At 51.2% G+C, this 27,540-nt stretch overlaps 3 protein-coding genes across 13 annotated transcripts; 1 reads left to right on the top strand and 2 right to left on the bottom strand.

The window, feature by feature from the left end:
• Nucleotides 1-162: 162 nt before the first annotated feature.
• On the bottom strand, nucleotides 163-6,624 carry LOC101117960 (ecto-ADP-ribosyltransferase 5). Of its 5 annotated transcripts, none has more exons than XM_060399405.1 (6): nucleotides 6,398-6,624; nucleotides 6,005-6,212; nucleotides 5,569-5,728; nucleotides 3,871-4,594; nucleotides 3,246-3,278; nucleotides 163-3,160 (listed from the first exon to the last, which is right to left on the bottom strand). In XM_060399405.1, the coding sequence occupies exons 3-6, from the start codon at nucleotides 5,653-5,655 to the stop codon at nucleotides 3,054-3,056; spliced, it is 951 nt and encodes a 316-aa protein (XP_060255388.1). In that variant the 5' UTR covers nucleotides 5,656-5,728; nucleotides 6,005-6,212; nucleotides 6,398-6,624; the 3' UTR covers nucleotides 163-3,053. The 5 variants fall into 5 exon arrangements, with proteins under 5 accessions (XP_060255388.1, XP_011951368.2, XP_042089096.1 ...); XM_012095978.5 differs by having other exon boundaries at nucleotides 5,569-5,824; nucleotides 6,509-6,624; XM_042233162.2 differs by having other exon boundaries at nucleotides 5,569-5,807; nucleotides 6,509-6,624.
• A 1,467-nt stretch (nucleotides 6,625-8,091) lies between these two features.
• Nucleotides 8,092-13,405, bottom strand: LOC101102334 (ecto-ADP-ribosyltransferase 5-like). Of its 6 annotated transcripts, XR_009596526.1 has the most exons (6): nucleotides 13,208-13,405; nucleotides 11,491-12,214; nucleotides 10,862-10,894; nucleotides 10,582-10,777; nucleotides 9,714-9,830; nucleotides 8,092-9,426 (listed from the first exon to the last, which is right to left on the bottom strand). XR_009596526.1 is itself a non-coding variant. In XM_042233158.2 (4 exons), exons 1-4 carry the CDS (start codon nucleotides 13,271-13,273, stop codon nucleotides 10,671-10,673), a joined length of 930 nt encoding a protein of 309 aa, XP_042089092.1. In that variant the 5' UTR covers nucleotides 13,274-13,405; the 3' UTR covers nucleotides 9,927-10,670. The 6 variants fall into 6 exon arrangements, 4 of the variants coding, with proteins under 4 accessions (XP_042089092.1, XP_042089093.1, XP_060255386.1 ...); XR_009596527.1 differs by lacking the exon at nucleotides 10,862-10,894; XM_042233158.2 differs by lacking the exons at nucleotides 8,092-9,426; nucleotides 9,714-9,830 and having other exon boundaries at nucleotides 9,927-10,777.
• LOC114118429 (GPI-linked NAD(P)(+)--arginine ADP-ribosyltransferase 1-like) lies at nucleotides 9,728-27,376 on the top strand. Of its 2 annotated transcripts, XM_060399404.1 has the most exons (6): nucleotides 9,728-9,780; nucleotides 14,365-22,936; nucleotides 23,224-23,335; nucleotides 23,792-24,569; nucleotides 25,497-25,538; nucleotides 26,999-27,376. In XM_060399404.1, exons 3-6 carry the CDS (start codon nucleotides 23,273-23,275, stop codon nucleotides 27,094-27,096), a joined length of 981 nt encoding a protein of 326 aa, XP_060255387.1. In that variant the 5' UTR covers nucleotides 9,728-9,780; nucleotides 14,365-22,936; nucleotides 23,224-23,272; the 3' UTR covers nucleotides 27,097-27,376. The 2 variants fall into 2 exon arrangements, with proteins under 2 accessions (XP_060255387.1, XP_027835258.1); XM_027979457.2 differs by lacking the exon at nucleotides 14,365-22,936.
• Nucleotides 27,377-27,540: the final 164 nt, after the last annotated feature.

Below are 27,540 nucleotides of genomic sequence, written 5' to 3'. Positions count from 1 at the left end.
GCCAAATAAATGAATGAATTAATACAATTTATTAATAAATTTTAATAAAATTAATAAAATTAATGTTAATAAACTTAATAAAATAAAAATGAGTTAATAAAAATTTCTTTAAGAAAGTAAAAGAAGATAAAACAAAAAACAAAAATAGGCTGTACAGACAACTGTGTACATATATATTTAATATTATATTACTGGTAGTGCATCCAAAAAGGTCTTAAATGGTACCATTAGCACAAGAGCAGTAGGCAGGGGTAAAAGTGAGAAGAGGGACATGGAGGAAGAGGAAGCAAAGGGGAACTTGGGCTCTGTGATTCATTCATACACAATAAACACTCATTTCTTGGAAATAAAATGAAATGAAAGCACCAAATTGAAATTGTCTGTTCCACTCTTGACCCAAGCCAGGGGCACCTTCTTGGAGCCACTTCAGGCCCTCAGCAGGCCCACCACCAGGGTGTAGGGAGCTTCCATGGGGAAGCACTACCCTCTGGACTCACCCCTATCCAGCCCCTCTAAACTCACAACCTGGAGGTCCCTAAGTGAAATCATCTTAGTGTCCTGGTCCCTAGTGGCTCAGATGGTAAAGAGTCTGCCTGCATTGTGGGAGATCCGGGTTCAGTCCCTGGGTGGAGAAAATCCCCTGGAGAAGGAAATGGCAGCCCACTGCAGTATTCTTGCTTGGAAAATCCCATGGATGCAGGAGCCTGGCAGGCTACAGTCCGTGGCATCGAAAAGAGTTGGACATGACTGAGCGACTTCACTTTCAATGGTTGCAGGCATGAAGGAGGACCCTCTGGATCCACTAGAAATTTCCACCTCTATGACTCATGACCCCCTGTCTGGTCCATAAGACATTCCTTCTTGGTGTCTCTGAACCACACCACCCTGCTGATTCATCCACCCTGACACAGCCTGCTCACCTGGCCCACAACCCAGTGCCAGTCCCTCACTTCCTCCAGTTCTTCTGCCTCAGGATCCCCCAGCATACCCTCCCCTGGGATTGTGTTGAAGGTGGAAATGGACCAGAGTAGACTCACCTTCGGAGAGAACCCCTCCATCTCTACTCCCACCCCCCAGACCTGGGCAACAGATTGACAGAGCTGACCAAGACGGTGTCTTGACTGCAAAGTGAGGTAGCAGGTGTGCAGCAGGTTCTGGGGGAGGCAGGGCCACGCTGGCCACCAAACAAGCCAGCATCCTCAGTCACTCCATCACTCAAGTGCACAACAGCTTCCGGAACCTGGAGCCCCCATCCATGAGACTCTGGAGTTGTGCCAGGGTTGGTGGGGACCCAGGGGTCCTCAGAAACTGGGTTTCTGGACACTAGAGGGAAGGGGCTCAGGCTCCAGCTTCTGGGAAATCTGGACCCTCCTCCCCAGCTCACATGTTAGTGTACCAGGAACAAGAATCAGAGGGGGCTGGGGACCCGTCCCAGGAGGCAGACCTCAATGCCCAGCAGGGTCTTCCAGGGGACCTGATGCAGGAGGAGGGTCCCTTGTTCTGTTGCTGACTAGAGCAACCTAGACAGCTGAGGGCAGGGGTCACTTCATAGGCACCACTGCTGCTCTTCTTGCCTCAATAAATTCTCTGCTCTGGGGTGCAAATGTCTCCAGTTCAGTTCAGTTTAGTCGCTCAGTCTGTCCGACTCTTTGTGACCCCATGAATGGTAGCACGCCAGGCCTCTCTTTCCATCATCAACTCCCAGAGTCTACCCAAACCCATGTCCATCGAGTTGGTGATGCCATCCAGCCATCTCATCCTCGGTCGTCCCCTTCTCCTCCTGCCCCCAATCCCTCCCAGCATTAGGGTCTTTTCCATGAGTCAACTCTTTGCATGAGGTGGCCAAAGTATTGGAGTTTCAGCTTCAACATCAGTCCTTCCAGGACTGATCTCCTTTAGGATGGACTGGTTGGATCTTCTTGCAGTCCAAGGGACTCTCAAGAGTCTTCTCCAACACCACAGTTCAAAAGCATCAATTCTTCGGCGCTCAGCTTTCTTTATAGTCCAACTCTCACATCCATACATGACTACTGGAAAAACCATGGCCTTGACTAGATGGACTTTTGTTGGCAAAGTAATGTCTCTGCTTTTAAATATGCTATCTAGGTTGGTCATAACTTTCCTTCCAAGGAGTAAGCGTCTTTTAATCTCATGGCTGCAATCACCATCTGCGGTGATTTTGGAGCCCCCCCAAAAAAGTCTGACACTCTTTCCACTGTTTCCCCATCTATTTCCCATGAAGTGATGGGACCAGATGCCATGATCATAGTTTTCTGAATGTTGAGCTTGAAGCCAACTTTTTCACTCTCCTCCTTCACTTTCATCCAGAGTGTGTGTTAATCTCTGTCTCATGATGTTTTGAGATTGTCAACGCCGAAATGAAGCGTGGTGGGAGAGGACACACAGAAATGACTTGCTCTGGGGACCCGATCTCCTGGCCTTAGGATCCTACTTTGAGCTCCTTCAGACTTTTGATGGAACTGAGATGAGGGCTGGGGGGTGGGTGCAGGGGTCCTGGTTTGAAAACAACCTCTCTGACTTCCTTCCTTGGCTCTGCATTTCTTGTCAGACAAACAGCTGAAGAAAACGTCTGTCCCCCTTCCTGCCTTCCGGGCTGTTGTGAAGAATCTCTGTCTATTAAAGCATCTGGGTTTGCAGGCTATGGTGTGTGACAAGGGTCTGCACCTGGATCATGTCTAAAAGTGATCAAGAAGTCATTCATTTTAGTCCCTGAGTCCCATAAAACCAAAGCGGGCAGAGAGTCCAGTCTCATGAAACAAAGCAGTCATGAAGTTTGATGTCATCACACTGCAGCTCTGTTTAATGGAGTGGCCATCACAGCACTACCCTTGCTTGTTCCCGGGGTCCCCACCACAGAGCGGGGCTTCCTCCACCCTACCATGGGCTCAAATTCCCCAATATCCTGGTTGGAGACATGGCTGCTAGGTCTGGGTCTGAAACCACCTTCTTGCTTCTCCAGGCTCTTTGAAGCCTCCCTTCTTCATCTGGAGGTCACATGTTGCCAGGACTCCTAAGTGGCAGGCACTGAATGTTCAGAGCCCAGCTCCTAAGAGCTGGAACCCCCAAGAGGCCAAGAGCAGGGTCTTCCAGGAGAGCAGAGAGAAGGCCCTCTTGGAGAGTGAGTCTCCCTGCCCTCCAACTGGAGAGAGAAGAAAAGGCAGTGAATGGTCAGCAGGGCCATGGGGGAGTCAAACAGCCAAGGGAGGGACCCGAGGGTGACTCACTTGGCACAGACTCACAGCTCGGCCTCTTCTTCTCTGCAAAAGACACCACAGTGAGACCTCTAGGTAGACAGACCGTCACACCCCAAACTTCCCTTCCCACCAGGCCCTGGTACAACTATTCCCAATTCAATCCATCTTCCCCTTCTCCCAAATATACTTCTGACTTCCATTTCTCCTCCTTCTTCCAGTAAATCTTCCCTTTTTGCCTTTCCATCCCTGCCCCACCCTGGCTCAGTCACTCTGTCCTGCCTCAGCTCTGGGGAATAGCACATGTGGGTCCCATCAACCCACTACGCCCATGGCCTCCTGAGATCTGAAGCTGTACTCCTGCCACTTTCCTCTGCTTATTGCCCTCCTTCACCAGGTTCTTTTGGTCTATTAGACTGTGTACCAGAAGGAAAACTTTGAGAACATTTGGAAAATCATCTAAGAATATTCACACATGCAGAAAACATTTATCTGACTGCCACTGAGCTGGCAGAACCTGAGTCACAGAGAAAGAATATCTCCAACTAGCTTCTGGCCCTCAACGTCCTCATGAATGACGTGGGTCTCTTGAAGGCCCTGGGGACTGAAATCAACTGGGGACCTCCTGGCAGTCCTGCTTCCCTCATGCATGGCTCACCACCCAGATAGGCGCAGTTAAAGTGGCTGCACATCTGATCACTGCTGGAGAGAGTCACCAGGCTTCTGTTTCCATCCTTAGAGAAATTCGTCACCACGAAGACTTCATATGGGGGGATCAGCACCTCACGCTCCTCAGGAAAGACAGACAGGGCCTGGATGGGGGCTCCAGAGCAAGTCCTTAGAGAGAAGAAAGTGGCATTACCAAATCCACGGGCCACTGTCTCATCCAGTGAGCTGGAGGCAAACTGGCCCAAGCGGATAGAGTCCCCCACACTCTTGGGTTCAAAGTGAATCCTGCGCACGCCACGAAACACCATCTGCCCAGGTTCCCTGCTGCAGCCCCCACCACCCCGCAGCAGCTGCAGGGCCCGGGTCAGGTAGAAATGCAGGGCCTTGAAAGGGAAGTGGTTCATGTAGGACTCCCAGGAGCCACCGCCAGTCCGCACAGCCTGGTTCAGCTCCCGGTACAAAGTGTTGGATGAGTTGGTGTAGACCATGATGGCGATTCCGTGCTGGCTTCTGAAGCCAGGAGGCAGAATGAGCCCTGGATGTTTTTGCTCCCAGGCCTTCTGGGCTGTCTTCCAGGACTCCCGCAACCGAGTGTGGTTGGCCATCTCCTTCTCTAACAGAAGCACTGCTTTCTCCTCCATTTCCTCCAAGCAGCCCACATAGGCATCATCGAATGTGTCTGGAGCCAGGCTCAAGTACTGGATGGTAACACCCTGGGCATACGGAGGTAAGGAAGAAAGTGGCCACACAGAAAATTGTATAAGTTTAGGGTACTGGACTAAAGTCCTGGACACAGATTTTTCAGAAACCCAGAATCTCATTTCTATGCTCAAATATCTGGAGTCTGATATTTGGCAAGAGCTCAGGAGTTTCAATAACAGTCAATGAAGTCAGAGAGACATTGGTTCAAATCCTGAATTCACCACCTACTGCCTGTAAGATCTTGGGCAAGTCTCTTAACTTTTCTGGGCTTCAAGTCCTCCACTTATAAATTCAATATACTTTCAACCTCACAGGGTTATTGTCAGGACTGCATATAGATCCTAACTAACTAAAAGGGGTCATCTATCATTAGAGAGGTTCCTGCACTGGGTGGAATGTGGCGCTGGGTGACTTCCAAGCACTATTCTGGCTTTAAGACTGTGTGCAAGTGACATGCGAATATGCACTCAATCTCTAACGACCTGACCCCACGCCCAGCCTCAGACTCCTTCCCTCTCCCACACAGGCGTGCAGACACCACACCAGGGCCCTGTCAGCTCGGAGACTCAGTCCTCTCCTGCTCTAGAAGCCTGCATCCTCCACCCTGGGGTGGGAGTGGGGAGGAGGTCAAGCCCTGGTCTGGGAGGCGCTGCCGGAGGGCCGTACACAGGTAACCCTAAGGAGAGTGTGCAGGCTGGGCCCCGGGTGGAAGATGGGAAGTGAGAGGAGGAAGCTGGAGGCTGCCCGAGGGAGGAGGGTATGAAGGCGGGAGGGTCACAGGAGGACCTGTGGGTGGAGGTGGGGTTCTGGGAGATGGAGTGGGAACTTGGGGCTCCCTGGGGGTGTGGAGGTTCCTGAGAGGAAGCAGGTTCAGAGGATGACGTGCTAGAGAAGCGTCCCTGGGAGGGATCTTTGAGGAGTCAGGCCCCGGGTCCCACCCCACCAAGTATTCCCTTTGCTGCAGCAGAAGGCTCTCCCCACTTACCTGCACAGGGTCATAACGGCGGACACCACTGCAGAGGGTGTAGAGGCTGAGGCAGCTGAGGCTTATCAGCAGAGTTGCCTGTATCATTCTTGCTGGATTCTTGGAGGGTGAGATCCAGATGAAGGTGGGAACAGCAATGGTCTTTCTTGGCTTCAGTGGGCTGGGGGACAGAGACTTGGAGCCTTTTTTCTCTGGTGGGAGGGATCCCTTGTCCAGGACTTGGCCCGGCAGTGCACGGACTGGTCCAAGGGCACGTCTAAATGAGTGGACTCAGCTTGGATTATATCATCCCCCACTTCCACCCCAGCACAACCATAGCCTGTATGCCCCGCCTCCTGATTCCTGGGGTTCTCAGAGCCATCTGCCCAGGAATGATAAAGTAGAAGGGCAATAATGGCTCTGCTGGAGTGGGGAGGGGACAGGGTCAGGGACCCACCTGGAGGCAGCAGAGGCCTATTAGAAGGAAGAGCCAATTCTGATTCCACGATGGAACTGTTTCTTTGACTTGCTTTTTGTTGCTTCAGGTTTTATAATCACACATAGAGTCCTGCCTCAGAGAACCCTGCCCCTCTGCCTGACTGGTAAACTAAAATACCTCTGTTCAGCTCACAGGAAGAGAAGCTGAGCCTTCCACCAGTGAATGGCTGCAAAAAAAGGAGAGATTAACACACTTTTTCTATAGGCTGGGCGTTTCCTGCAAGACGTGTTGTAAGACTAACAGCCCTTTTCACTTAACTTCCTCACTGCCTCCCCCTCTCTATTCTGCCATTTGACCTTGTTCTTCACCTCCCCCACCCCGCTCTTTTATAAAAGAACCTGGCATACAGACCCCGATAAGGTAGTTAGATTGAGACATTAGTCTGCCATCTTCTCAATCAACAGACTTTCCAAATAAAGTCATATTCCTTGCCTCAACACCTCATTTCTCAGATTTATTGACCTGTCAGGCGGCAAGCAGAGTGAGCTTGGACTTGATAACAGGTCGAGAGAGGGAAGGAGAACTGAAGCTTCTGGGTGGCAGGGGCTGAAGTCTGCACAAGCGCTGCGCTGTACTGTGAGCCGGGAGTCCGGGAGTCCCGAAGGTCAACAAAGGCCGAGGCTAACTATAGCATCAACGTGGTAACCCGATACCCATACCTCTCTTCCCCAACAACAGACAGCAGATGGGGGGAACCGAGCTGAGAGCTGTAACTTCCCTTTCCAGGGACTGCGAGGTCTATCTCCAGGATACTTTTCTTCCTGCAAACCAGAGCTAGAGGAGGAGAATTGTGGGATGTGGTCTCTCCCTTGGGTGGGCCCTTTCGGCCATGGTTGGGACTCCAAGGCACTAGGCCAAGGGAACCAAGAGGGTTCTGCCTGCTGAGAGGCCGCCGCTCATGCGCTTGTTGTTGTTCTTGAGTCACTAAGTCGTGTCCGACTCTTTGCGACCCCATGGACTGCAGCAGGCCAGGCCTCCCAGTCCCTCACTATCTCCCAGGGTTTGCCTAAGTTCATGTTCATTGAATCGGTGATACCATCCAATCATCTCATCCTCTGTTGCCCTCTTTTCCTTCTGCCTTCAATCTTCCCCAGGATCAGGGTCTTTTCCAATGAGTTGGCTGTTCACATCAGGTGGCCAAAGTATTGGAGCTTCAGCATCAGTCTTTCCAATGAGTATTCAGGGTTGATTTCCTTTTGGATTGACTAGTTTGATCTCCTTGCTGTCCAAGGGACTCTGAAGAGTCTTCCCCAACACCACAGTTCAAAAGCATCAATTCTTTGGCCATCTGCCTTCTTTATGGTCCAACTCTCCCATACATAACTACTGGAAAGACCATAGCTTTAACTATACAGACTTTTGTCAGTAAAGTGATGTCTTTGCTTCTTAATACACTGTCTAGGTTTCTCATGGGCCTTCCTGGTGGCTCAGAAAGTAAAGAATCTGCCCCCAGTGCGGAAGAACTTGGGTTGGGTAGATCCCCCAGAGAAAGGAATGGCAACCTACCTCAGTATTCTTACCTGGAGAATTCCATGCACAGAGGAGCCTGGTGAGCTACAGTCTGTGGAGTCACAAACAGTTGGACATGACCGAGAGACTCACACACACACACACACACACACACACTAGGTTTGTCATAGCTTTCCATCCAAGAATCACTTGTCTTCTAATTTCATGCCTGCAGTCATCATCTGCGGTGATTTTAGACCCAAGAAGAGAAAATCTGTTGCTGCTTCCACCTTTTCCCCTTCTATTTGCCATGAAGTGATGGGACTGGATGCCATGATATTAGTTTTTTTTAATATTGAGTTTTAAAGGTGACCTTTTCACTCTCCTCTTTCACCCTCATCAAGAGGCTCTTTAGTTCCTCTTCATTTTCTGCCATTAACATGATATCATCTGCATATCTGAGGTTGTTGATATTTCTCCTGGTAATCTTGATTCCAGCTTGTAAATCATCCAACCCAGCACTTCATATGATGTACTCTGCATAGACGTTAAATAAACAGGGTGACAATATACAGCCTTGTTGTATTCCTTTCTCAGTTTTGAACCAGTCAGTTGTTTCATATAGTTTATTCCACTTATTTATTCGTATACAATTTGCATATGGCCAACAGTTGGGTGACATGTTGTCCAACATCTGAATGGCCCCTACCTGCCTCCTTTCTGTTTACACCCCTTCCCTCCAGTAAGCTTTACTCAGATGCAGAGCTCTCTCTCACATCCTCAGGGGCCAGCCTTGCCCCTCCCCCGACCATCTGTCCCCTGACCTCTCAGACTCAGGCAACCCCACGTTTATAAACATTAGCCTTTCCCTTCACCTCCTTGGGCTTGCCTATAAATACACTAGCTCTGAGTTTTGGATACCTCCCAGGAGGTAATGAGAGAAGGGGCCAGCTGAGGAATTGGCCAGCAGCTCTGGGAGGAGCTTTCTGGTAGTGTGAGCCTCTGCGGATGGCAGGATTCCTCCTTCAGAGTGGCCAAGGACTTGTGGGTGCAGAAACTAGCATTTAATAGATGTACTTGCTACTTGCTGTGTCTGAGGTGTGCAGAGAAGGTTAGATTCACCCCATGGCCTTGTCCTGGTCTGGTTCATTAATTCAGACCCATCTTCGTTCCCCTATCCCCTCAGGTTTGCCAGACAAAGAATTTCCTTCACCTAGAATCCTGCGTCCTGTAGACCAAAAACGAAGACAAGCTCTGTCCAGGGTTGAGAGAGGGAAATGAGAAGGGGGGCATCCCAAGGGAGTTCCCTGGTGGCCTAGGGGTTTAGGCATTCACTGTGGTGGCCCAGGTTTAATGCCTGGTCAGGGAGCTGAGATCCCACAAATCACAGAGCATAAACAAAAAGAAAGAGAGGCAGTCCAAAAAACCAGACTGCTTGTCAAAAACCACAGAAGATCAAGACAAGTTTTTTTGTTCCCTTCCAGTGAGACTGGCCCCCCTTAGCTCTCCAAGATTAGAAATCAGGAGTCACTCTCCTGTTCTCCATTACTTTGAAAACTGCATCTCACCTACATATCCTGATGCTTCTCCCCCAGAGGGTCCTGAGTGCTGAAAGCTGCTGGAACAGAAGATACTATACCATACTGTCTGGACAAATAGGCCTGCCGGGACACAACACGGGGCCAGACCTGTTGGTATCAAGGCTTTCTCCTCTCTCCATCCTCTGGCTTTGGGGAATTGCTTCACTTATCCTGAGACCTGGCACCCCAAGAAAGACTCCAAGAGATGGAGTCAAATCTAGTCATTGAACAGTGGTCTGGAGAGAAGTGGAAAGTCCTCTGGATCACATGGCCGGTCAACGCTGAAGTTGGGATCCAGACTCTCTACTCTGGGTATCTCTCGTTGCTCCTCAGGTGAGTCTCCATGCTCATCTGAAAGGATCAATAAGGAGATAGTCCCTGAGGCCAGGGATACTGAATGCAGGACCAAACCCAGTGGGAAGGCACTTGTTCCAGCTTGAATCCTTGATTTGTCTCTGGATTCAGGGATTCCCTTTTTCATGGGAAGAGCTCTGGCCTAGAGCATTCTGGGCAGAGGCTAGTATTCCTGAACTTGGAGGAGATATCCAGAAATAGATGGGAGAGTGTCACATTTCTGAGCAGCTGTGTGGGAGAGGCACAGGGGGTGTGGGATTTGACAGTATAAAAAAGAAACCTACCCTCCTCCTGCCCCGGTGACTGTCACTGGAGACCAACACCAGCTTCCTCGCCACAGAGAAAGTCTAGGTAAGGGGCACACTACCCTCCTCCTGGGTACTTGGCAAAAAAAGCTGTTTCTGAAACAGGAAATTGGGCTGTTAGTGGTAGAGTCATAGCAACCATTAGGAAAAGTTTCTGTTCAGGCTGCTATAACAAAAATACAACAAAGTGGGTAACTTATCAACAACAAACATTTATTTTTAACAGTTCTGGAGGCTGGAGGCTGAAAGTTTGAGATCTGGGTGCCACCCTGGTAAGATGAAGGCCTTTTCCTGGTTCATAGCCAGCACCTCCCCACTGGGTCCTCACAGGTTGGAAGCTGCTAGGGAGCTCTGTGGGGTCTTTTATTACAAGAACAAAATTCCAGTCATTAGGGCTCATGAACTAATGAACCGATGATTTCCCCTTGACTCACCTTCTAATACCATCACATCAGGCATTAGGGTTCCAATATTTGAATTTTAGGGTGACACATTCAGATTTTGCACATTGGATGGAGAACTTTGGGATACTTAGGAAGGTTTGAGGCCATTGGGTAATTTGGGGGTTTTGAAGAAGGGATTTGGAGCTACATCCCCAGTATGGAATGTTCATCACAGGCCTGGATGAGGGGAAACTGACAAGTGCCCTGAGCAGGATGACAGGAAGAACAGAAGGGCAGCATCTGGGAGAGGAAAAGGGGTTGCCAGTGCCTTCACTTCCTGGCCTTCCGGGCCCTTCCCAACACTCTGATCCCCACACCAAACATGAAATTTGATGTCATCGCAGTGCAGCATCCCCCGACATCCTGGTTGGAGACATGGCTGCTAGGTCTGGGTCTGAAACCACCTTCTTGCTTTTCCAGGCTCTTCAAAGCCTCCCTTCTTCATATGGAGGTCACATGGTCCCAGGACTCCTAAGTGGCAGGTCTTAAACTTTCAGATCCTTGTTTCTAAGAGCCAGAATCCCCAAGAGGCCAAGAGCAGGGTCTGCCAGGAGAGCAGAGAGAAGTTCCTCTTGGAGAGTGAGTCTGCTTGTCCTCCTGCTAGAGAGAGAAGAAAAGGCAGTGAATGGTCAGCAGGGCCAGGGGAGTCAAAGCAAGGGAGAGATGGGCAGGAGGGTGACTCACTTGGCACAGACTCACATCTCGGCCTCTTCCTCCCTGCAACAGACAGCACAGTGAGGCCTCCATGTAGACAAACCCTCACACCCCAAACTTCCCTTCCCACCAAGCCCTGGCAAAGCCACCCCCCATCTCAATCCAGCTTTCCCTTCTCCCAAATATACTTCTGACTTCCATTCCTCCTCCTTCTTCCAAGAAATCTTCCCCATTTGCCTTTCCATCCCTGCCTCACCCTGGCCCCAATCACTTGGCCCCTTCCTCAGCACTGGGGAATAGCATCCGTGTGTCCTGTCAGCCCCACTACACCCAGAGCCTCCTGAGATCTGAAGCCGCACTCCTGCCACTTTCCTCTGCTTAGCATCCTCCTTAACCAGGCATTTTGGTCTGTTAGACTGTATAGCAGAAGAAAATTTTGAGGACACTTGGAAGATCATCTGAGAATATTCACACATGCAGTAAACACCTATAGGGCCTTGTCTGAGTGGCTGAACCTGAATCACAAAGAAAATAACTTCAACTAACTTCTGGCCTTCAACTTCCCCATTAATCAATCACATGGGTCTCTTGAAAGGCCCTGGACATTTAAATCAACCAGGGATCTCCTGCCAGTCTTGCTTCCCTCATGCATGGCTCACCACCCAGATAGGCGCAGTTAAAGTGGCTGCAGATGTGATTGGTGCTGGAGAGAGTCACCAGGCTGTGGGTTTCATTCTTGAAGAAATCAGTAACCACGAAGACTTCATGTGGGGGGATCAGCACCTCACGCTCCTCAGGAAAGACAGATAGGTCCTGGATCAGGGCCCCAAAGCAAGTCCTTAGGGAGAAGAAGGTGGTATTACCAAAACTGCGGGCCACTGCCTCATTCAGGGAGCTGGAGGCAAACTGGCCAAAGCGGATAGAGTCCCACAGCCTCTTGGGTTCAAAGCGAATTGTGCGCACGCCTCGGAACACCATCTGCCCAGGTTCCCTGCTGCAGCCCCCACCTCCCCTCAGCAGCTGCAGGGCCCGGGTCAGGTAGAAATGCAGGGCCTTGAAGTGGAACTGGTTCATGTAGGACTCCCGGGAGCCACCGCCTGTCCGCACAGCCTGGTTCAGCTCCCGGTACAAAGTGTTGGATGAGTTGGTATAGAGCACAATGGCGATTCCATGCTCGGTTTTGAAGCCTGGAGGCAGGCTGAGCCCTGGACTTTTTTGCTCCCAGTACTTCTCAGCTGTCTCCCAGGCAACCCGCAGCCAGGTATGGTGGACCATCTCCCTCTGTAGCAGATGGAATGCCACGTCCTCCATCTCTTCCGAGCAGCCCACATAGGAATCATCAAAAGTGTCTGGAGCCAGATCCAGGTCCTTGGAAGTAATACCCTGGGCATATGGAGAAAAGAAAGAGAGGAGCCACACAGGAAAGCATGTAAATTCAGGGTACTGAACAGAGGTCCTGTGGGCAGATCAGTTCAGAAACACAGAATTTCATTTCTATGCTCAAATATCTAGAGTGTGAAATTTGTCAAGAGCTCAAAAACTTAAGTAATAGGCACTGAAGTCAGACAGATACGGGTTCAGTCCTGAATTCTCCAGCTACTGACTGTGAGATCTTGGGCAAGCCTCTTAACTTTTCTGGGCTTCAGGTTCTCCCCCTATACACTGAGGATACTTCCTGACTCCACAGGGTTATTGTTAGGACTGTATATAGATCCTCACTGTGTACTAACTAAGAGGAGTCATCTATCATTAGAGAGGTTCCTGCACGTGGTGGGACGTGGGGCTGGATGACCTCCAAGCACTTTTCTGGCTCTGAGACTCACTGTGCAGATGACATACAAATATGCACTCAATCTCCAATGACCTGACCCCATGCCCAGCCTGACTCTTTCCCTCTCCCACACAAGCGTGTAGACACCACACCAGGGCCCTGTCAGCGCTGAGACTCAGTCCTCTCCTGCTCTAGAAGCTTGCATCCTCCACCCTTTGGTGGGAGTGGAGAGGAGGTCAAGCCCTGGTCTGGGAGGGGCTGCAGGAGGGTGGTACACAGGTAACCCTAAGGAGTGTATGCAGGCTGGGCCCGGGAGATCGGAAGTGAGAGGAGAAAGCTGGAGGCTGTCCCGAGGGAGGAGGGTATGAAGGCAGGAGGGTCACAGGAGGACCAGTGGGTGGAGGTGGGGTTCTGGGAGATGGAGTGGGAACTTGGGGCTCCCTGAAGTGATCCTGAGAGGAAGAGGGTTCAGAGGATGACATGCTAGAGAAGCATCCCTGGGAGGGAGCTTTGAGGAGTCAGGCCCTGGGTTTCCGCGCCCCACCCCCCCACCCGCCCCACCACAAGTGTTCCCTTTGCTGCAGCAGAAGGCTCTCCCCAGTTACCTGCCCATGGCTGCCCAGGCTGTGGAGGCTGAGGCAGCTAAGGGTGATCAGCAGAGCAGCCAGCATTATCCTCAGACACTTGGAGAGTGAGATTCAGCTGAGGGTGGGACCAGCAATGGTGGATTCTCAGTTTTGCTGGGATGGTGACAGAAACTTGGAGCCTTTCTTCCCTGGTGTGAGGGGTCCCTGGCGGGACTTGGCCAGGCAGGGCATGGGCAGGTCAAAGGGTGTGTCTAAGTGAGTGGGTGCGGTTTAGATTATAACATCCCCCACCTCCACCCCAGCACAACCTTAGTCTCTGTGCCTGCCCCCTGGTTCCTAGAGTGCTTAGAGCCATCTGCACAGGAATGATAAAGGCAGGGGTGGGGCTTGAGGAGGGGAGGTGATTTGGCTCTACTTAGAGTCAGGAGGGGCCTGGAGTCAGAGACCCAACTGGAGGCGGCCCAGGCCTGTTAGAAAGAGGAGTCAGCTCTAACTCTAGGATGGAACTGTTTCTTTGACTTGCTTTTTGTTGCTTCAGTTTCTATAATTATACATGAAATCCTGCCTCAGAGAACCCTGCTCCTCACCCTGACTATTAAACTAAAGTACCTCTGTTCAGCTCACAGGAAAATAATCTAACCCCCATGCCAGCGAATGGCTGCAAAATAAGAAGAGATTGACATATCCTTTCCATAGGCTGGGCATTTCCTCCGAGATGTTTTGTAAAGCTCAGGACCCTTTTTACTTTACTTCTGCCCAGCCTCTCCCTCTCTGTTTTGCCTTTTTACTTCATTCCTCACCTCTCTTTCTCTGCCCTAAAACAAACTCCTGGCAATACAGACCCCTATAAGATAGTTGAGACATTAGTCTGCCATTTTCTTGGTCAGCTGCCTTTCCACATAAAGTCGTATTCCTTGTCTCAGCACTTCCTTTCTCAATTTATTTATTGAGCTGTTGGGTGGCTAGCAGAGCGACCTTGGATTTGGTAGCAGGCCAAGAACAGGAAGGAGCACTGAAAGTTCTGGGCGGCAGCCCTGGGTGTCTGCTCAGGAGTGCAGTGTCTCCTGTCCCGTGTGTCCCGCAGACCTGCCAAGTCCACGGCTAACTATAGCCCCCCTACCCAGGCAGTGACCTGACACCTCCCTTCCCTAACAACAGACATCCTGTTGGAACAGGGCCGAGAGCTATAACTCCCCTTCCCTTGGACTGCGAGGCCTTTCTCCAGGACCTTCCTTGTCTCCTAGCAAGACCAAGGCTGCAGCAAGAGAACTGTGAAAAACGTCTTTCCCTCGGGCAATCTGTGACTGCCACGGCCCAGCCTCCACACCAGAAGTCTGAGGGGACCAAGAGAGTTATACCTGCTGAGAGTTCACCTCTTGTGTGCCCCTTGATTTGCATACAATTTGCATATGGCCAACTCCTTGGGTCACTTGTACTCCAGCATTTGAGGGGCCCCCACCCTTCTCCTTTCTCTTTAAGCCCCTTCCCTTCAGTAAGCCTTACCCAGATGCAGAGCTCTCTCTCACATCCTCAGGGCTAGCCTCGCCCCTCCCCAGACCCTCAGTCCCCTAACTCTCAGACTCAGGGGACCTATGTTTATAAACACTAGCCTTTACCCTCACCTCCCTGGGCTTGCCTATAAATACCCTAGCTCTGTGTTTTGGATACCCCCTGGGAGGTAAAGGCAGAAGGGACCAGTGAGGAATCAGTCAGCAGCTCTGGGAAGAGCTTTCTGGCAGTATGAGTTTCTGGGGGTCAGTGTTCCTCTTTCACAGTGGCCAAGGACCTGAGGGTCCAGAATCCAGGATTTCAGAGATGTGCGTGCCACCTGCTGTGTCTGAGAAGGGTGCAGAAAGTTAAACTCACCCCGGGGACTTGTCCTGCTCTGGCTCATTAATTTAGTCCTATCTTTGTTCCCCCAACCCCTTAGGTTGCTAGACAAATAAAAAAATTTCACCTAGAATCCCATTTCCTCCAGAAATTCTTCCTGTAGATCAAAAAGGAAGATAAGCTGTGTCCAGGCTTAGGGGAGGGTGGGGAGGGAGGTGAAAAGAGGCATAGCCCAGGGAGTTCCCTGGTGCCATGGTGGTCAGGGTTTCAGGCTTTCACTGCTGTGGCCCAGGTTCAGTCCTTGGTCAGGGAACTGAAATCCCACAAACCATGAAGCACGACCAAATGAAGAAGAGAGGTAGTCCCAAAACCGGACTGCTCCTCAGGCAAACACAACAAATCCAGACACGTTCTTTCATCCCCTTCTAATTTAGACTGGCTTCCCCAAAGCACTCCAAGATCAGAAAATCAGGAGTCACTCTGCTCGTCTCCATTGTTGTGAAACAGCAACTCATCTATTTATCCTGCCTGCCTCTCCCCCTAGAGGGTCCTGAGCACTGACAGTTGCCGGAGCAGAAGATACTATACTATACAGTCTGGACAAATAGGTCTGCAGGGACGCAACACAGGACCAGATCTGCTGATATCAGTGTTTTCTCCTCTCTCCATTCTCCGGCTTTGGGGAATTGCTTCACTTATCCTGAGACCTGGCACCCCAAGAAAGACTCCAAGAGATGGATTCAAATCTAGTAATTGAACAGTGGTCTAGAGTGAAGTGGGAAGTCCTCCAAGATCACATGACCAAGAGCAATGCAGCTGGGACTCAGACTCTCTACCCAGAAATCTCTCCTTATTCCTCAAGTGAGTCTCCATCACCTGAGAGGATCAATACAGAGATACTCCCTGAGGCCCAGGATGCTGAATGCAGGAGCAAACCCAATTAGGAGACAGTTGTTCCAGCCTGGATCTTTGATTTCTCTCTAGGTTCAGGGATTCGCTTTTTTTCATGGGAAGAGCTCAGGCCCAGAGCACCCTGGGCAGAGGCTAGTATTCCTGAGCCTAGAAGAGATACCCAGAAATAGATGGGAGAGTGTCACATTTCTGAGCAGCTGTGTGGGAAAGGTACAAGGGGTGGTATAAAAGAGAAACCTGCCCTCCCCCTCCCCTGGAGGCTGTCACTGGAGACCAACACCAGCTTCCAGGCCCCGGAGAAAGTCTAGGTAAGGGGCATACGGCCCTCCTCCTGGGCACTGGGCACAGAAAGCTGTTTCCGAAATGCAAACTTTGGGGTGTTATTGGTAGAGTTATAGCAATCATTAAGAAAAGGTTCAAGAAACCTTTTATCTTTGTCTGTTCAGACTGCTATAACAAAAATACCACAGACTGGGTATCTTATCAACAACAAATATATACATAAAAGAATCCTGGAGGCTGAAAGTCTGAGATCAGGGTGCTAGCCTGGTCAGATGATGGCTCTATTCCTGGTCATAGCCAGCACTTCCCCACTGGGCCCTCTCAAGTTGGAAAAGCTAGGGAGCTCTGTGGGGTGTCTTTTATAGGAACAGCAATCCCAAGTCATGAGGGCTCATGAATTATGAACTAATGATCTCCCAAAGGCCCCACCTTCTAATACCATCACATCAGGCAGTAGGGTTCCAGCCGATGAATTTTGGGCAGACACCAACATACAGACCACTGCATATTTGACAAAGAGGTCTGAGATACTAAGGGAGGCTGAGGCCACTGGGAAACTTGGGGACTTCTAGGGAGGGATTTGGAGTCCCAGTCCCTGTAGGGCTTCCCAGATGGTGCTGGTGGTGAAACTCCCTCTGCCAATGCAGGAGACCCAGGGTCGTGGGTTAGATCCCTGGATTGGGAACACCCCCCGGAGTAGGAAATGGCAACCTGCTCCAGTATTCTTGCCTGGGAAACTTCATGGACAGAGAAGCCTGACAGGCTATAGTCTATGAGGTTGCAAAGAGTTGGACAGGACTGAGCAACTGAGCACAGGTTTAGGTCACAGCTTTAATGCTTTTGGCCCAAAACCCAGTTTGAAACTTCTAGGGAGTTCACACAAAACAAGGCTAAAGTAAACTAGAAAACACCCCCAGTAGGGGATGTGCATCACTGGCCTGGATGAAGGGAAACCGACAGGAGAGGTGCCCTGAGCAGGATGAAGGAAGGACAGAAGGGCAGCAGCTGGGAGAGGAAAAGGGGTTGCCAGTGCCTCCACTTCCTGAACTCCCAGGCCCTCCCTGCCACTCTGGCCCCCACACCACTGCCCCAGAACTGGTCACTAGGCCATCAATCCACCTGCTCTGCAGGGGTCTCCATTGTTAGTGACACCCAGAAAGCCTCTCAGACTTTCAGCAAACATGCCAGGAGGCCTCATGTGTGCCTGGCCTTGGGCTGAGCCCTGGGGACACAGAGTGGGTCATACCTGGTCCTGCCCTCAGGGAACTCACAGGCCAGGAGGGGAGGCAGACTCAGAAGGCAGCACAGTATGATTAGCACAGTGACAGAGGAAAGCGCAGGGTGATTCAGGAGGCCAGAGGAGTCGGAGGGCTTCCTGGAGGAGGTGGCCCCTGAGCTAGTCCTGGAAGAGTGGGTAGCAGGAGAAGGGCAGCCCCAGCACGTGGAGGGAAGCAGCAGCGCCTCATCTGGGACTCCGTTCTGTGCCATCCGTGTGAAGCAAGGGTGGAAGAGCACGAGGCTGAAGAGGATGGGGAGGGCCAGGTCACAGAGGGCTCCAGATGCCAGCACTCTGTCCTGAGCCTAGGAGGGAAGTTTTGTTTTGTTATATTGCCTTTTTTTTTCTTTCTTGTAGTGTTCTCATCCCTTCCCTCATAATTTTCATGTCTGTATTTTGAGATGTTTCTCCCAGTAAGGTTTGGCACAGAGGGTTCTGAAGCAGGTGAGGAACATCATCAGCTGTGCTCCAGACTCATTGTGCTCCCTGCTCCAGGGGAGCGTGGAATTGCAGGGGCAACAGTGGAGGCAGGGACATCAGGGAGGATCCAGGGGCTGACCGGAGCCTTGGTGGGGGGGCAGGGTGGTGATGGGGAAAGGGAAGGACCATGGAAGGTGAACTCATTCTGTGCACAGCACTCCTGGGTGACCAATTCAGTGTTCAATGAGTGAATGGAAAGCCAGTTTACCATCTTGGGTGACTGGATGAGTATCAAGGATGGCAGATTACATGACTCTTTCCTGATGGAAAATTCAGAGGAACTACCTTGGGCTGGATGAAGCCTGGAGAGAAATTCATCACGAGAATCCCAGGGTACTTCTCGGTATCCAAAGGCCAGACGTGAAGAGTCTCTGGGAACCCAAGGAAGTGCCTCACTCTGCCTGTGCTTTGGCTTGAAGCCACTCTCTTTGCTCCGCAGCGCTCCCTTCTTCTTTCCCCAGGGGCCTCATCTCTCCTGACTTCAGTACACCTGTGATCCTCAAACGCCTCTTGATGTCCATTCTGCTCCCTCTCAGACATTGGTCCCTGCAGACGAACTGAACTGTCCTATGTTCACACAGGACAAACTGAACTCTGTGATCACTTATTCAGTACATTTTTAATTGATCATCTATGTGTTGAGATGAGCAAGATGAGATTTCAAAGTGTAGTCTGCTTTCCTCTCTATTTCCAGCTGAGAGCATGGGAACCTGAGTGTGAGCCTTGATTTCCCCCATCTCATCTCCTAAATCTCATCAGATACCATGTCCAGTAAATTCTACATAGTGAGGTAGGGTCCACTCTCACTACCGATACCTTAGGCCACATGATTCAGTGTCCTCAGTCTGACTTCACAATTCTCTTTCCCTATTCTAAGCCTCTGAAATCTTTGATTTCTGTGTTTCTGAAGGACAGAGACAGGGCAATGGAGAGGCAGTGAGAGATGCAGTTGTCTTCCTGTTTTCGCTGCGTGAACATTTTGCTGTGGGCCACAAAATCTCAGTGGCATGTAACCATTTATTCTCATGCTCCTGGGCCTTCAGGTTGACTGTAGATGGGCTAAAGTGAGCTTGGATGGGCAGCTCTGCCTCAGGCTGCCAGCCTGCCTCAGCTGGCTGCCTCCTTGTTGTGGGCTGGGCCCGCATCTGCTCCTCTGGGGCCCAGGCTGGAGGAACAGTTCTGGGCTATGTTCTGATGGTCTCTGACCCCAAAAGAAGGCCTTCTCTCTGGTTTGGGTTCCCTGCAAAGCAGACCTAGAGGCAAGGACTTGGGTGTAGTGATCTTATTTGTAAGGTGGTCTCAGGAACTACAAATACAGGAGTGGCAAAGTGAGACAGAGAAGAGAGACGAGCGCCCTTGCGAACAGTGTGTGGCCACTGTGGTCAGCTGTGTCTCCCTGGGGACCCTCTGTGGGCTAGGGAATCTGACCTTCCACCCTCACTGGGCGAGAGTTGTTTCTGGGAACATGACATCTCCTGCACTTTGGGGCTGCCCTGAGCAAGCTCCCAGGGTGGTGCAGAAAGGCTTGGACACAGGAATATATGGAGCGCTAGGGGTGGGGAGCTGCCAGACGCTTGAGAATTGTTCATTGCTCATGTGTTTCAGGGAGAAGGTGATGACACCCACTCCAGTACTCTTGCCTGGCAAAGCCCATGGACGGAGGAGCCTGGTAGGCTGCAGTCCATGGGGTCGCTAGGAGTCGGACACAGCAGAGCGACTTCACTTTCACTTTCCACTTTCATGCATTGGAGAAGGAAATGGCAACCCACTCCAGTGTTCTTGCCTGGAGAATCCCAGGGACGGGGGAGCCTGGTGGGCTGCCGTCTGTGGGGTCGCACAGAGTGGGACACGACTGAAGTGACTTAGCAACATGTGTTTCAACCTGAAGATGAGCTGAGGCAATACTATGAATCAGCAGTGGCAGGCATACTCTTTTATATTAAATCCACCTATTATTAAGAATATCAAATCCCAGGAAGGACTCTGAGTGTCTCACTTAGGTTGTGTGTCCAAATGTGAACCAATCACAACGACCAGGGCATTAGAGTACCAGTTTGGGGGTCTAATGTTCCCCTCATGAGAGTACAGAGTTAGGAAAGCCCCTAGTGAACCCATGGACTGGAATTTCCATAAGAAGAGGATCTATTATAGAAGTTCAGGTTCCTTTGGTGGATTCCAAAAGAACACAAGAGTTCAAGCAGCTTTTTGCTGCTATATACTCTGCCCATTCACATTCTATCCTGGAACTAGGGAGCCGTATCTCAGGCTCTAGTCCCCATGTGATGCCATTTTCAATTCTATCTTCTCCGTGTCTCCTCTAGACAGCCCAGCATTTAAACCCACTCCTGCTGCAAATGTGTCTTCATCAGGCTCTTTGGCTTCTTGTAACATACATCACACGCTACTTGAAATTCCTCACTCCAGCTGCATCTCCACCTCAAAAGAGTTTCCAGAAGCAGGGATATGGGTTTTGTTTTTGTTTTGTGATCACAGTTTTATTCTCAGCTCCTGGCGCATTACAGGATGCTCAAGAATTTTCTGTTGAGAGGCTTCCTTGGTGGCTCAGTGGTATAGGATCCACCTGCCAATGCAGAAGACATAGGTTTGATCCCTGATCTGGGAAGATCCTGGATCCCTGATCATATGGTGCACAAGGCAACTAAGCCCATGCAGCACAAGTACTGACCCTGCGCTCTGGAGGCTGGGTACGGCCACTACTGAAGCCCTGGTGCCCTAGAGCCCGTGCTCCACAGGAAAGACACTGCAGTGAGAAGCCTGCATCCCGTAACTCGGGAGCATCCCCGCTCGCCGCGAGGAGAGAAGAGCCTGTGCAGCAATGGAGACCCAGCATAGCCAAACAGAGACTAATCAATTAAGTTATTACTGTTTTGAAAAGAATTTTGTTGAATGAATGAGTAAGCAGGTTTTGAGGGAGGGAAGATAAGGAGTTCAGTTTGGAACATGTTCAATTTGATGAAAACGTGCTGTTAACTCCCTTGTCCAGAGAGGCTCACACCTCAATTTAAACTGTGAATTGGCAGTGATATGATCTTAGATTGGGAAACATAAAATTATAGCCACAGAACATTCCCATGTCCTAGGGTCATTGATCTATCAAATCTTAGGCCCCACCAGGAGGGGATCAGGGAGCAGGGATGGTTCACCTAAGCAAGACTAGGGAGGGTGTGCATCCACCCTGAGAGTTGTGTAAGGTCTGTGTGAAGGCACACAGATCTATCTTCTGAGAACTTTCCGTTTTCATCAGCTCTCCAAAGATAAAAAAACTACTCACTATATTATGGTTTGGATAAAAGAGGGAAAACAGAAATACCTAAGCATCTGCTGATATGCGCCTGGAGTATCTCTGCCAGGATGATGGGAAATGGGAACACTAGTGCCTCTGGGGAGAGGGGATGGGGTTGAGGAATCAGAGAGAAGGACATTTCACTGCATGCCTTGTGGACTATAAACTATGAAAAATGAAAATGTACTACCTTTTTGAAACTTAAAACTTAATAATATTAAAAAAGAAAGCTATGGGGGTTCCCTGGCAGTCCAGTGTTAGGACACTGCAGTTTCACTGCTGAGGGCCCGGGGTTCCATCCCAAGTTGGGGAATTTACCTCTCGGCTCACTAGCACAATGAATCATAACATTTTTTATTTATTTATTTTTCCATACCTCACGGCTTGTGATTCATCCTGTTAGTGAGCCAAGAGGTAAATTAGATAGATACCATTTGCACCCACCAATTAAATGGAAATTAAGAGATTCATATTGGCCAGTGTTGGCAAAGACTTGGAGAAAAGGGCACTTTTGTCCACTGTTGGTGGGAGGTGAAGAGGGACATTTGGGATGGCAACTTGGCAGTGGCTATCTAAAGGAACACTATTCAGATCCTTTAAATATCACCTTGCTATCTTTCCTTTCAAAACATGCAGACAAGTAGATAAGGATTTATATACACACCTGTTCACTGCAATATCATGTGTAATATCAAAGACTGAGGAAAAAACACTAAGTGACCGTCAATAAAGAAATGGTTAAATAAATTATGGAGTAACTCTACTATGAAATCCCATGCTGCCATTAAAACAAACAAGGTAGATATGATATATGACATGGAAGGAAATTTATGGTACATTGTTTCCTTTGAAAATGTGGTAGAACCTGCATGTGTAAGCATGTTTCCTTTTTCTTTTTGAAAAAGTGACAGTAAGAAAACCAAAACTAGGCTGCACTCAGAAAACTATGTGTGTATAATACTTAAATATTATATTATTTGTATGTACATCAAAAAAAAGGTCGTGAAGGGTCCCAGTACCAGGAAAACAGCAGGCCTGGGTAATAGTGCAAAGGGGACGTGGAGGGAGAAGAAGAAATGGGGGCCTTGGGCGTTGCGATTCATTCATATACAATGAGCATGCGTTACTTGGTAATGAACAGAAATAAAGAAGCACCACCAACTTGGAAACTGTTCCAATCTTGACCCAAAGCTGGAACACCTTCCTGGAGCCCTGCTCTGAGCCTGTCCCTGAGGTTCTGCTGTGGCCTCACCAGCTGACCACTCCTGGATCTGCCCTGTTCCAGCCTCAGGTCCCCATGAGGGGAAGCCCGGACCTCTCACTGTGGGAGTCAAGCTCCTTCAGGACTGACCCCAAGCTTTCCAACATTCCTACCCTGCACCTGCCACATTAGAAAAGTGTCTTTCACTCTTTACATCGTGAGAGTTCCTACCTCCAGTACCTTTCCTGTTCCCATTCCTGCTGCCCCTACCATCTTTCCCTCTCCAGACTCCAGTCTTTTCTCTCCCACCTCCATTGACTTAAGCCTTATTCTCCTCTTTATCTCATAAGATCCTAGTCACATGTTCCTCCTCCAGGAAGTCTCCTATGTTCCTTCCAGCAAGAAGGGGCCTCTCTCTCTTCTGAGCCTCCATTTCAATGCTGTGACCCTGTGCCAAGCAGTGTAAGTGACCCAGACCAGGTATCAATCCATGTTGTTCTGTTTGTTGGTTTATGCATTTAGGCCACGCTGGTCTTACTCGTGGCACACAGGGTCCTCCACCTTCACTGTGGCCCGTGGGATCTTTCTAGTTGCAGCACGTGAACTCTCAGTTGCAGCAGGTAGGATCTAGTTCCCTGACCAGGGATCAAGCCAGGGCCCCCTACATTGGGAGAGTGGAGTCTTAGCCACTAGACCACCAGGAAGTTCCAATTCCTCCTTACTGAACTGTGCAGATTCTCTTTTTCCAGGTGAGGAAACTGAGGCCCAGAGAGTGACTTGAGCAGGGTCATCTCCAACATGCAGAGCCCTGCCATGATGTCTCTGCTGCTTGTGTCCATGGGCCTCATGGAAGCACTTCAGGTATGGTCATCCCCTGCTGTCCCCATCCCCCAGCTGCTGCCTTCTGAACCCTGCTGCATGCTTCCTTGGGGATGGCTCAGTGAGGGGACAGCCCTGGAGCCCAGTCTCAGGGCATCTATTGCTGGTAGTTCCCAATCCCCTTTCCCTCCAGGCTTCCCTTGTGGCTCAGCTGGTAAACAATCTGCCTACAATGTGGGAGACCTGGGTTCGAAAGATCGCCTGGAGAAGGCAAAGGCTACCCCCTGGAGTATTCTGGCCTGGAGAAGTCCTTGGACAGTACACTCCACGGGGTTGCAAAGAGGTGGACACGACTGAGCGACTTTCACTTCACTTCCCCTCCAAGTGTGTTTGGGGCCCTTCATCTCTCTCAGCTCAGTGGAGGAGGGGAGCTGGATAGCAGGGCTCCTGTTCTCCTGGGGCCTACCCTCTCAATCCTTGCTGCTCCCCCTCTCGCAGGCCCAGAGCCACCCCGTCATACGACGAGACCTCCTCTCTCGAGAAATGCCCCTAGACATGGCCCTGGCCTCCTTTGATGACCAGTATGCTGGCTGTGCCGCAGCCATGGCGGCTGCTCTCCCGGAACTCAACCACACAGAGTTCCAGGCCAACAAAGTGTACGCTGATGGCTGGGCGCAGGCAAGCAGCCAGTGGCGGGAGCGCCAGGCCTGGGGGCCCGAGTGGGGCGTCAGCCCTACCCGTGTGCGCGCCCCCGTGGGCTTCCGAGAAGAGCACGGGGTGGCCCTCCTGGCTTACACGGCCAACAGCCCCTTGCACAAAGAATTCAACGCAGCTGTGCGTGAGGCGGGTCGCTCCCGGGCCCACTACCTCCAGCACTTCTCCTTCAAGACACTCCACTTCCTGCTGACCGAAGCCCTGCAGCTGCTGAGCAGCGGCCAGCGTCCACCCCAGTGCCACCAGGTGTTCCGAGGGGTGCAGGGCCTGCGCTTCCGGCCGGCGGGGCCTGGGGCCACAGTCAGGCTGGGGGGCTTTGCCTCCGCGTCCTTGCAGAATGCTGCGGCCCAGCACTTCGGGGAAGACACCTTCTTTGGCATCTGGACCTGCCTTGGGGCCCCAATCAAGGGCTACTCCTTCTTCCCTGGGGAGGAGGAAGTGCTGATCCCTCCCTTTGAGACCTTCCAGGTGATCAACGCCAGCAGGCCAGCCCAGGGCCCCTCCCGCATCTTCCTCCGGGCTGTGGGCAAGCGCAGCACATACAACTGCGAGTACATCAAAGGTGAGCAGGGCACGTGCCAGCCAGCAGCTGTGCACAAGGTGGGCTTCCCCGTCCCATTTTCAGGGGCCACACCCACAGTCTAAGCCAGAGCTGGTCACTTGCCTGCTGGGAGACGGAAGAGGGTTTTCTGACCAGCACAGGGGTTTTTGGCCACGTGAGGGCCAAACAGACTTGATCAGGCTTCTCTCCCAGATGGAAGCTGTTGCCAGAAATGGGTGTGGGCCCCCACCATGTTTTCTGTGAGGACTGTGTTTTTTTGACTGAGCAGAAACCCTGGGCTGTGCGTGTACTGGGTCAAGGTGACAGTGAGGTGGTGAGACAGCATTTGGGTGCCATCCCCCTAAGTTCCAGTTTGGGTTCTGGCAGTTTGGGTTCTCGGGTATTTTCCTCTCCACCATCCCAGGACCAGGCAGAGGAGTAATCATGAGGATGGGCCCAGGTCCTTAGTCAGAAGGGGCTGTGGGCTGCTGGTCCTGGCTGAGGAATGCCAGGCAGGCTGTTGGCTGGATCCACCAACCACTTCTCAAGTGGGAGTAGGTCCATTGTGGCTTCAGATCCCACCCTGGACAGCATCATGAGCACACATGTCGATGGAAGGTGACAAAGACTGGCAAAGAACATAAACTAGCTCCTCCTTGTCTGGGACAAGACAGGGGAGACGAGCGGTGGTGCGGCCTGGAGGCAAAGTTACAGGCCAAGGGAGGAGAAGGAGAGCCCAGATCACCCTGGCTTTGAGGGCTGGGGCCTTCCTGGCCCTGCTGCTCGTGAGTCTAGTCAAACCCAGGCAAGGGTGGTCCCACTGTAAGGAAGCAGAATGAGGGGAAAAGGCACCAGTTTCTCTGAGAGCTAGTCAGGAAGGTTCTCTGGGGTCCCTTTGTGTCCTGAGGTCTATGGAGCCTTTGATTCTTTGCTGTTTCCTTCCTGCAGACAAGCAGTGCAAGTCTCAGCGCTGCCGTCTGGATAACTCAGGTAAGGGCTGCAGGCATCGGCAGGACTCTGTTCAGAGATGAGCTGACTGCTCTGGGTCTGGGACCCTCTCCTGGGTGAACATCCCCCTTAAATGAAAAACAACCCTCTTTTAATTAAAAAAAAAATTAGACTTTCTTAAGCAGACACCTGTGGGGGTTGCTAACCTTTCCCACAGGGTGTGTATGTGGGTGGTAGGGGGCGAGCTAACACATCTGCTCCCCTCCACCCGGGCCTGGGGCCGGCCCCTCCTTCACAGGAGGTCACTGATCAGACTCCAGGGAGCTCCAGGCTGCCCTGAGGTGACAGTGGGAAGGGCCACAAAGGCCTCCCCAGGCCTTCTCCTGCTTCCGCTGGGGAGCCCTCTGTCTATAACTGTGCTCAGAACTCCCTCAGACCGCCCCCCAAGGTCAAGGTCAGGTCATGGGTGCTGGAGACCTGGGCTTTAACCCAGGCTCTGCCCCAACTCTGTGACCAATTTTTCCTCTCTGAACCTCAGTTTCCCTATCTGTATCATAAGCATAATATGCTTATGGGGACTACATGGTCCCCAGATTCTCTGTGGCCATGACTCGACTCTTCTCTTCTCTAACACTTGCTGGGCCAGGGCTTGCCTGAGGCAATACCTCTCGAGGTGGGAACAGGGTTATTCCCAGGGAAGAAATCACAGCTGCTCCTCACCCTGGGGTCCTGCCTTCTCCCTCAAGGCTTTCAGAACAGTGGGCAGGAAGGAGCCTCAGCCTCCACTTTGCTCCCACCCTTCTCATGACACAATACCACTCAGGGTTCTGGGCACATGAGCCCTCATTGCGACCCGATGGCGCAGATACTGTCATCACCCCTGTTCCATGGATGAGAGAGGCACAGAGAGGTGAAGCAAGCGGCCCCACACACAGACCTGGCAAGGGATGGGGCCAGACAGCCTGGCCCTGGACCCCAACTCTGAACCACCACACCAGGCTGGCCCCCGCCTCACGTTATTCTTACTGCGCAATAATCAACTGGAAGGAGGTGGGACAGGAAACACTGCCCTTGTTACATAACCAAGTGAGGCCCAGAGACAGAAGTGACTTGCTCCAGATGACAGAGTCATCGGTGGCAGAGTCAAGACCAGCCAAGTCTCCAGCTTCCAACCCGGCTTGAGTTCTGATAATGTCATTTCAGGCACTGAGAAAGTTTAGGATTCCCCCTCCCCATCCCCAACTCCTCTCCACCAGTGCCTCTCTCACCAGAGTCTGGGCAGAGGAGCAAAGATCAGCATCACCAGATTTCACTCAGATCTCTACCCCACTTCATCCCACCCTGCAGTGCCTCAGTTGTGTCAACAGGAGGCTGGGGCATAAACTTAATGACCTCTGGGAAGGGAACTGTGACTCTCCTTATCTCTTCATCTCTGTCTACCTTTCTCCCCAAATTCTTCCTCACTTTGTCCCTGAATCTCTCTGCCTCTGTTTTCCCTGCAGCCGTGGGTCAGAGCCCTCTTTCTGCAGTCTGGTCCCCTCTACTGCTGCTCTGGTTCCTTGTTGGGGAAGTCTTTCCAGAGCATCCGGGACTCCTCTAATCCACGAGCCACTGAACAGCTCTGCCTGTAGCCTCTGCCCAACATGAGGATGTCAGCCACACGCGTGCTCTGAGTATGGCCAAGATCTGGGGTAACTCCATCCGCAGGAAACTCTGGGACCTTCTCTGGTGGTTGCCGGGCCTGATAGCAGGAAGAAGAAAATGTGGGGACTGAGCCTCTCTCAGGGGTCTAGGAGTCAGATGCTGAAGAGAGGTGGGGGGACTGCAGGACAGGTAATCACTCACCTGGAGATAGATTATAGTAGCTGGGGAGAAAAGTACTTGGCCGTGGTATTCACTGATGTTACTCAAATGCCTCCCATGTGCACCTGGGCAGCTCTTCGCTCTTGCAGGAAGCCTTCTCTGACCTCTCCTCCTTGCTAGGTTAGGGGCACTGCCTCTGGTCTCCCATCTCCAACTATGAGCTTCTGAGGGCAGGGACTGC

This window comes from Ovis aries, chromosome 15, assembly GCF_016772045.2.
Source record: "Ovis aries strain OAR_USU_Benz2616 breed Rambouillet chromosome 15, ARS-UI_Ramb_v3.0, whole genome shotgun sequence".
NCBI lineage: Eukaryota > Metazoa > Chordata > Mammalia > Artiodactyla > Bovidae > Ovis > Ovis aries.
This window is presented reverse-complemented; position numbering and strand designations above follow the sequence as displayed.